The 9,322-nt window shown below is 37.7% G+C and overlaps 1 protein-coding gene across 2 annotated transcripts in view; it reads left to right on the forward strand.

The window, feature by feature from the left end:
• Positions 1-6,039, forward strand: part of STRIP2 (striatin interacting protein 2) — a 43,660-nt gene extending 37,621 nt beyond the window's left edge. For both annotated transcript variants that reach the window (XM_070513279.1, XM_014854350.3), the window contains 3 exons: positions 157-261; positions 1,124-1,328; positions 3,617-6,039. In XM_070513279.1, coding sequence (XP_070369380.1) covers positions 157-261; positions 1,124-1,328; positions 3,617-3,867 — 561 coding nt within the window. In that variant the 3' untranslated portion in view covers positions 3,868-6,039. The remainder of the gene's footprint in view (positions 1-156; positions 262-1,123; positions 1,329-3,616) is intronic.
• The last annotated feature ends 3,283 nt before the right edge of the window (positions 6,040-9,322 follow it).

Consider the following 9,322-nt stretch of genomic DNA (forward strand, 5'->3'; position numbering starts at 1 on the left):
ATGCTTGGAGGCCTCAATGTGTTGAGAATAAGATGGTGAAGGGGTAGCATTTCATATAGAAGGCCTCACCTAAACAGACCAACAGTGACTTCCAGCCTTCTGTGGGGATAAAAGCCTTGTAGGTGTTAAGATAATGATGGGCATGCCTTATTACAGGAAGCTGGAGACAACAATCAGTTCTGTTGGAGGAACCTCTTTTCCTGCATCAACCTTCTGAGGCTGCTCAATAAACTGACCAAATGGAAGCATTCCAGAACCATGGTAAGTGGGACTTCAGATCAGGGGGGTATCCATATGATTGAATTATTTTAATCTTTAGTAAATTTTTATGGACTTTCTGCTTTACGAGCTCTATAGATAGACACTGAATAATGTATAAGATTTAGCACCTCCTAATTCTGGGTACTTATTCTATGTGAGATAATTATTCACCAGTTCATTTCTTTTCAGGGAGCTGAATATGGACCCTCCCTCAGGGCAGCTCTGGTAGAGAAGTTAGCATTGTTATTTGGATTATAGTCACACATCCCAAATGATACAAGTCTAAGATTATTCATTACAGCATTGTTTGTAATCATAAAAGATTGGAAACAATCTAAATGCTCTGCTCATTAATACTGGACTAACTGGTTAAATAATTTATGGTGCGTCCTTAGAATATTATACAACCATTAAAAAGAATGAGGCAGTTCTATACTGCTAGGGAATAGTTTTCAAGATATATTGTTAAATGAAAAGCAAGGTATGGAACTATTTGACAGGATATGTAGTTGGCTATCATTTTTGTTAATAAAAGTAACATATGTATACATAGAATTATCTCCAGAACATACACAAGAAACTGGTAATAGTGGAAATGGCATGTGTGGCTGACAAAACTTTTTGCACTTTATCATGAACTTTGAATATGAGAAACTTTATATTGAGAAATATAAATGGAGTCGTTCCTCTATGTTTTTGAAGACTAAATCTAAGTAGAGCCTGGCCCATAGATTCCCAAAAGCTCCCCAGGGTATTCTGAAGACATCCAGGTTTGGCTTATTTTGTCTGTGAGTTAGAAGTTCCAAGAAACTTTAGATCTTTGTCTGCCTTTCTTCACTCCCACCCCTCTTTAAATGGGCAGATGCTGGTGGTGTTTAAGTCTGCTCCAATCTTAAAGCGGGCCCTCAAGGTGAAGCAGGCCATGCTGCAACTTTATGTCCTGAAACTGCTAAAAATACAGACCAAGTACCTGGGGCGCCAGTGGAGGAAAAGCAACATGAAAACCATGTCAGCCATTTACCAGAAAGTACGTCACCGCATGAATGATGACTGGGCTTACGGGAATGGTGAGTACTCTGAGAGCTCTTGACCTCCAGGAGATGCCCGGGGTTTAAACAAAACTAAATAAACATTTATCTATACTCTTTTGGTATGAATTGTTACATATTTTGGATGAGAAAATATGTGATTATAGTCAGGTGCTGATATGACAAACCTTAAACCTTAAGGCACTGCCCCAAATTCCAGCATGTACCCTGTCCTATGTAAACTATGAAAATCCATTTTATAAAACAAGTAAATTGAGGGACAATTACCCCCTTTCCAAGATACTCCCTTAAGCGGCATGTTTCTCCAGATGTTTTTAAAATTAAAATAAGCTTTTATTATTACAGAGCAGTTAGAAAATATAAGCAAACATTTTACTATATTACTATGTTTATACCATATTTGTATCACCCAAAGATTGCCGGTTAACATCTTATTGTATATTCTTTCAGATCTTTTTCTATATATATATACATATACACACATTTTATTAAAGTGAAAGCAAATTGTACATGCTATTTCATAATCTTCTCTTTTCAGTTAACATTATCTCCACCTTTCCATATCAGTTTGTTTTCATTTTATCTAAAAATCAAGTCCATATTCCAATCCCCTAGTTGCCCAAAATGTTATTTAAAGCTATTTTTTTTTTTAAGATTTTATTTTTTTCCTTTTTCTCCCCAAAGCCCCCCGGTACATGGTTGTATATTCTTTGTTATGGGTCCTTCTAGTTGTGGCATGTGGGACGCTGCCTCAGCGTGGTTTGATGAGCAGTGCTATGTCCGCGCCCAGGATTCGAACCAACGAAACACTGGGCCGCCTGCAGCGGAGCGCGCGAACTTAACCACTCGGCCACGGGGCCAGCCCCTTAAAGCTATTTTTTCCAAGTCATAATCCAACCCAAGACCACACATTCAATCTGGTTGTTATATTCTTTTATTCATTTTCAATCTAGTGGTCTTTTTTTATTTTTCCCCTTAACTGACTAATTGAAGGACTAGACCAGTGGTCCTGCAAAATATCTGTCTTCTGGATTTGTCTGCTTGCTTCTTTACAGTGTCATTTACCTTATTCCTCTATCTCTAGTATTACCTGAAAACTGAAAGTTAGATCTAAAGGTTTGGTGAATTCAGTTTGAACCTTTTTAGCTATAGTACATTCTAAGTAATGTTGGGAACTGCATATTGCCTCATATCAGGAGACATTATATTTGGTTGCCCTATCAAGACCTTGTAGATTGACCTGAGAGTTTGGAAGAATTTAGTTTGGAGAGCTTTTTCATTATATCGACACTTTTTGTAGTGAGATTTGACTATTATTTGCCTAATTGTATTTAAGAGTTTTTCGTAAAATGACTAATGACTTTGTCTTTGCTGGGATTTGTAACCTGCCTGGATTTTAGAGGATGCTGCAGTAAAGAACTCAGAGAACTAAGGGAAGTATATGATTGGCAGATAACAAGCCAACATACAACTTCTACTATAAGACATAAAGCACGATTAACTATTTAAATTCTTATAGATTTTTAAAACATGAAAATGTTTTATCCTGAAAATGGCACATCTGCTGTTGCCTCCATCATGAGCCCAAACCCAAACTGTACTTCCTTATGATAAACCATTGAGTGTGGGACATAAGTGATCTGGGAAATATCTGTCTCTAGCCCTGAAATAAGTGCCAAAGTGGGATAAGTAGAAGCAAAGCAAATTATTCGTTTTCTGTTTTTATCTCTGTGGAAGTCTTCACCTCATAATCTCAACATAAGCTGACATATTAATTTACCATGTGCTGGGGGAGGTTCAGGAATCAGGAAAGTCTTCAATAATTGGTCTATTCTGATTCTCCTTGTTGTACCCCTTCCTGCCTCTTCCCATTCCTTGAGAGCTGGTGATTCTATTCAAATGGGAAACTCCCATCCCCTAGGAAAGCTCAATAAAGGCAATTGAGTTGCCATTTTGGAAAATATAATACATGTAACTAGTAAGAAAGTGAAATAATGAAAAGGAAGTACAATAAAAGAAGTCCTCCCTCAGGGCTACTTTTCCTTCTCAGTGGTAATCACCATTACCATTTTCTAGACTGCCCTTCCAAAGATATTCCTTGCATATATAAGCATATGTATGTGGGCATGTGCGTATTCTTTAAACCAGAGTGGCAGCATGTTATATACTTACTTTGTACATTGCTCTTTACAAAAAAGGAAATTCTGAGCACTTCCATTGTTGGTATCCCATAGACTATGCTCTGTGGTAAGAGGAGCAGTGTCCTGAATTGTAAACATCTTTTTTTTCCTCTCTTCCCAACACAGACATTGATGCCAGGCCATGGGACTTCCAAGCAGAAGAATGCACCTTGAGAGCCAACATTGAGGCTTTTAACAGCCGCCGGTATGACAGACCCCAGGACTCTGAATTTTCACCTGTGGATAACTGTTTGCAGAGTGTGCTGGGGCAGAGGTTGGATCTGCCTGAGGATTTTCACTATTCCTATGAGCTCTGGCTGGAGAGAGAGGTGTTTTCACAGCCCATCTGTTGGGAGGAGCTGCTCCAGAATCACTGACTGAGCTCTTGTCCACAAAGCATCTGATAGATAGTGGTTGGCTCCAGTAAATGGTGCTCTGCCTACTCTCCCCATTCAAACTTTGTTTCTAGCTCTAGGACTGTGCTTGTCCAGGGGAGAGCTGGCCTAACCCAAGGACATCCAGTATAGTTCAGGGACATTCTTGGGGCTCTTGGGCCTGGAGATGGTACAAGGCTAGGATCCTGAGTCAGAACAAATTGATCAACTTGCTGTGGGGTCAGTTGGGTGCCCAGCTGGCCTTGGAAATCTCCTACTGGATCAGTCCTGGACAGGCTTTTTTGTGGAACCACTCCCTGCCTAGAACCAGGCTAGCCTTTGCTTGCCCCAAGAATGAGAATAAGTTTATTATGGGATTTGACCCATGGCATTAATCATAGGTGATGGGAGGTGCAGGTGATAAAATAGGGAGAACATTTTCTCTTGCTCACCCTGGATTCCTAGGACTTACCAGAGGTTTGGCAAAACCAACTTTGAAATTGTCTATATTTAAAATTTAAAATTTTGACACTCACCTTTTCCTAAATTCATTAACTCTAAGATGATTTTAGAGCACCTGCACCTTCTTTGTGAAAGATGATGATTTATTATTACCTAAATACTGCATGTTATAGAAAGGTATGTTGTGTAAAGTGTTTTTTCTTTATTCCCTAAGAGATCTACGTTCAATGTGAAAATTATTCCTTGTGTACTCTGTATAGGGCGTGGAGTGCTCAATATGAAACAGTCAGGCCTCCTCTAAGGATCTTTCATGTTTTGCTGAAACTATTTCAGTCTTAAAATGACTGAGTACACTGCAGAAAATTATCCTTTTCATACAATTCATTTTTTAAATGACAAGTTAACTACAGGAGGTTTTATTTATTGAGGTGGTGTGTCCATTTGTGCTCATGATCGATTTATTTTTTAATTGAATAGAACAGCAAGAGCATCACAGCTTACCATTTTTCTTCTTTTATATTGATTGATTTTTTTTTCCCTTTTTACTGCTGGTGGTTTCAAAGTGTCATGTGGAGATTTAACCTAAAAGTACTGCACATTTCTTTGAAAATATAAGAGTTGATGTACCAACCTTTTTAAGCTTTTCTACAGCAGAATCACATACTTCCCGATAGAAGGTTTTTAGAAAAGTTTCTGATTCAATCAGGATCGTTTTATTTGTCTTCTGTCCCCACTATTATATCATCCCTATTTTCAAGCTTTTTTACTTTAAATGCCTCCCACAACGTTGACACTACTGAATCTTTTTTATGATAGCACCAGGCCACTTTAGTTGTGCCAGGAGGTCTAGTCCAAAATGGCTTATTTATTCTGTCCTTTGTCAACCACAGTCTCATTTGGAAGTCATGATAGAGTTACTAATGATATCCAAAGGCACTGTAACAAAACTCTAATTAAAGCTTGGATTTCACCTCTTTGTGCTTTTAGGGTAGCAGGCTTTCTGTTTTTATAGAAATGTCATGAAGGATTAAGTATGTAATGGATGAAACTTCTCAGAATAATTTGTAAATTTTACCTGAGTAGGACAGCAGTCCTCGTTACAATCAGAATAATTTACTGAGCATATCATCTATGAACCCTATTAATCTATGATTTTAATGTGATTTGAGTGAAAAGACAATTTTCAAGGAAAGAGCAATCATCAACCCATTTCTTTTAAAGCCACACAGTATTTAGTTTGTGTCAAGAATAAGTTGCCTTTTAAAAAATATGCACATGAATGCTTTCTGAGGCATTGAAGTATGCTAAGCTTTAATATTTCATACTTTTTTACAAATCTTCTCTAAAGGAAGATTGATTCTCAGTACATCTGGAGAAACTGAGGCATCAAGAATAAGTAAGTAGTTTCAAATCACATCATTTTTTCACTGACTTGCTGGGACTAGCATTCAGGTATTGCCAGCCAGCCCCATATGTTAAGGTAACTGGTTTAAATCTCTCAATTTGAGAACCATGTGTGTGGTTAGGAATAAATTCAGATTAACCAGCCTCCAATGGTGATTACTGTTACTACATAGAAGAACATTATTTGAGTGTTTATATTATAGAGGATTTTTATTTGTAAATATTTCAGTAAAGTTTATGTTGATGGTTGATAACATTGTTTATCTACTGAAGCACTTTAATAAAACAAAATTGAACTGGAGTTAGAAATTTGGTCTTTAAATTCTTCAATACAAGAGAATCTTAAAGACATATTAGATATAGAGAGGAAGGATATAATTAAAGAGAATGAATATATAAAATCTCATATTAGTATTCCCTGGGGGTAGACTAACACAAACAGCTGCAAAATCTCAGTTGACTTATGACAAATCTATCTTTCTTGTTGATGGGCCTGGGGATCAGCTGCAGCTCTCCTCTGCTCAAGTTAACTTGCTAGATTTAGCTCTGCTGCACACGTCGTCTTAATCTGGCACTAGGCTGATGGAATAGTCCCTACCTGGGACATACTGTTCTCATCATGAAGGGCAGGAGCAAGAGACTAAACCATACGATGCAGCACATTTAAAGCTCCCGCTTGGATGTGACTTAAGTCAAATGGCGAAAAGCCATTCACAGGGACAAGCCTAACACTGGGCCAGAGAAAGCATGTTCTACCCACAGGGAGGCAGGTGCAACCAGGCATACGGATAGATAGTCACAGCAGCTTCCCAGTGAGCTCTTGAGGTTGGTGGTGGGACTGACTTAGAGATTCTTGAGAATTTCAACAGCTTTCCAGAGCATCTGAAACCACCCATTTCAGTGTTTTATGCTGATATTTTCAGTTGTGGCTTTCTTGGCCTTCCTTGTCCATAGTCCCCCCAGCTCTTCCACCTAACAATAATCATTGTTATATAAAGATAATCCTATAAATGAGTATCTCGATGGTTTCTGTTTCTCCCCCAAGTAGTTGTGGTGAGTTTGAATTCTTTCCTCTAGACCTTATTGAGATGACCCATATATACAATAAAACTAGCTGAGATTAAGATGCAGCTGTGGTTCTGGAACAAAAGTGACACTGGTTCATACAACAATCAAACTCATGACCTTGATCTCATTGACGCTATAATCGATGAGCTAAGTAACCACCTTAATATCCAGGCTAGGTCTGGTATGAACTTTGCAACTTTTTTGGCACTCCAGGAAGCTGGGTACTAAGTGTGTATTGAGGGTACTTTGCAGAGGCTAAGAAAGGCCTGCCCTTATCACAGAAATAATGGGTACAGCCAATTAGCATCTGCTCTACCTATAATTCTAGGCCAGACTTTTCTGTAAAAGTGTGATAAGAGAATGCTTTCTGTAATAAAAGAATGTTTTACAAAATATAGAATTTAGCTATAAATCTTTGTGAAATACCCAGTAGGTTCTATAGCCGCTAGTAGTATTCTTACATGTGTTTAATACTAATAACATGTTTTAATACGTCTTATATGATCCTTTCAACATAAGAAACATCAAAAATACATTTTAGAGTAAATATGCCTACAGCATGTTTTTATTATCTATACATTAAATATAACCTTTGTCTATTATCTATACATTAAATACAACCACTGGGCCTCCTCCTGCTTTCTCATTTTCTGTAAAGCAAAAGAATATAGTGATAGTGAAGAGAATAATTTACCTCCCTTATAATCTCACCACTCAACACTGAGCTATTTATATGGTGGCAGTTTAACAATATAAGGGAATTGTAATCTCTAAAATAGGATAGAACAAAGGAAGAGATCAAAGCTCTGTTTATATTAGCAAAGCATTGTACCGACATGCAAATACTTTTGGAAATGTTGGCATGGGTAATTGGTGATTTTTGGAAAACACGTGAGTTATTTTACTTATCTTTCCACTGGTGAATTTTTAGTAGCCTCTGGTATCCCTTCAGAATTCCTGATCTGGAATGTTTATAGAAGGTAAGTTCTGAGTACCTTATACCTTCAAACACCCTTTCCAGGTGAATGAATTTTCTAAATGTTTGGCTGTTCTAATATCCTTAAAATGTTAAACCTCAATATTTGGAAGCAAATTTTTCTATGGAAATACATTCTTGAGTTGAAAGGGATCTGAGATCATCTAAGCCAATCTCCATCCAATGCAAGAATTCCTTTAATAGCACTCTGATGCTTATCTAGCCTCTAATATTTTTACTGACAAGAACCTCACTACTTCATAGTGAAATGTCTACAACAGAATTAGTTAAGTACTTCAATACAATCACCTTATGGTATTCTTTGGGTCAGAAGAACCATGAATACATTTATGGAATCCAAAAACCTATCTTTAGCTGTTAGTTGCACTTTTTCCCCCACTGTGTACTTCCTATGGCTGCTGTAACAAGTTACCATAGGTTGGGTGGCTTAAAACAAGAGAAATTTATTCTCTCACAGCTCTGAGGGCCAGAAGTCTGTCAGCAGGACTGCACCCCCTCCTGAGGTTCTAGGGGAGAATCCATTCCTTGACTCTTCCAGCTTCTGAGGGCTCCAGGCATTCCTTGGCCTGTGGCACATCACTCCATTTTCTGTCTTCGTGGTCACCTTGCTTCCTTCTCTTCTCTCTCAAAAGTCCCTCTGCCCCTCTCTTAAGGATACATCTTATTGAAGTTAGGGCTCATCAGGATAATCCAGAATAAGCTCCTCCTCTCAAGATCAATAACTTAATTACACTCAATTACAACATAATATTCACAGGTTCTGAAGATAAGGACATATCTTTCTGGGGGCCGCCATCCAACCCACTGACACTCGTCAAACACCTAACAAATAGCAAAACTGATTCATTTACTCTTCCTCTCTATCATTAGAGGTGTAAGGCGAGACTCAGGGGAAGTTACTTTTATTTGAAAAATGCTTATAGCTATTAATGTAGTCAAAGGAGATTCAAGTAAAGAAAGAACTTCAGGCATGGGTAGAGGATAGGACATAAGGAAGCTGGTGTACAATTGAAGACTACGTTTAGGTATTTATTGGTATTTTTGTTAAGAAGATACATGTAAAAATTTCAAATAATTTTTCAGAGTACACAATAGAAAATGTAGCCTCCCAGCACAGATTCCTACCTTGTTTCCCAGAAGTAATTACTATCAATATTTTTGGTTTTTATCCTTTCAGAAAATTCCCATGGTAACACCCATCTCCTCCCCACCAACATTTTTTTACATATGTGGGAGCACAATATATTCAGTTCTATACTTTTATCATTTATCCTGGAGACCTGTCTTTCCATATTAATATTCTCATATGACTATAAATTTAATATAGTTAATAATTAAATCATTCTTCCCTAGCACTGCTTTAAAATATTTTCAGCTAGGAAGGAAGGATATAGATGGGAAGGATAGTGTGTGTGTATGCGTGTGCACATGTGCATGCACACATGCATGCATGCGTATGTGTATGTATGTTGTGGTGGGAATGAGGTTAAGGGAGATTCATTCAGTTCCCATAGCAATAGGCCAAAG

This window comes from Equus asinus, chromosome 1, assembly GCF_041296235.1.
Source record: "Equus asinus isolate D_3611 breed Donkey chromosome 1, EquAss-T2T_v2, whole genome shotgun sequence".
Taxonomy (NCBI): domain Eukaryota; kingdom Metazoa; phylum Chordata; class Mammalia; order Perissodactyla; family Equidae; genus Equus; species Equus asinus.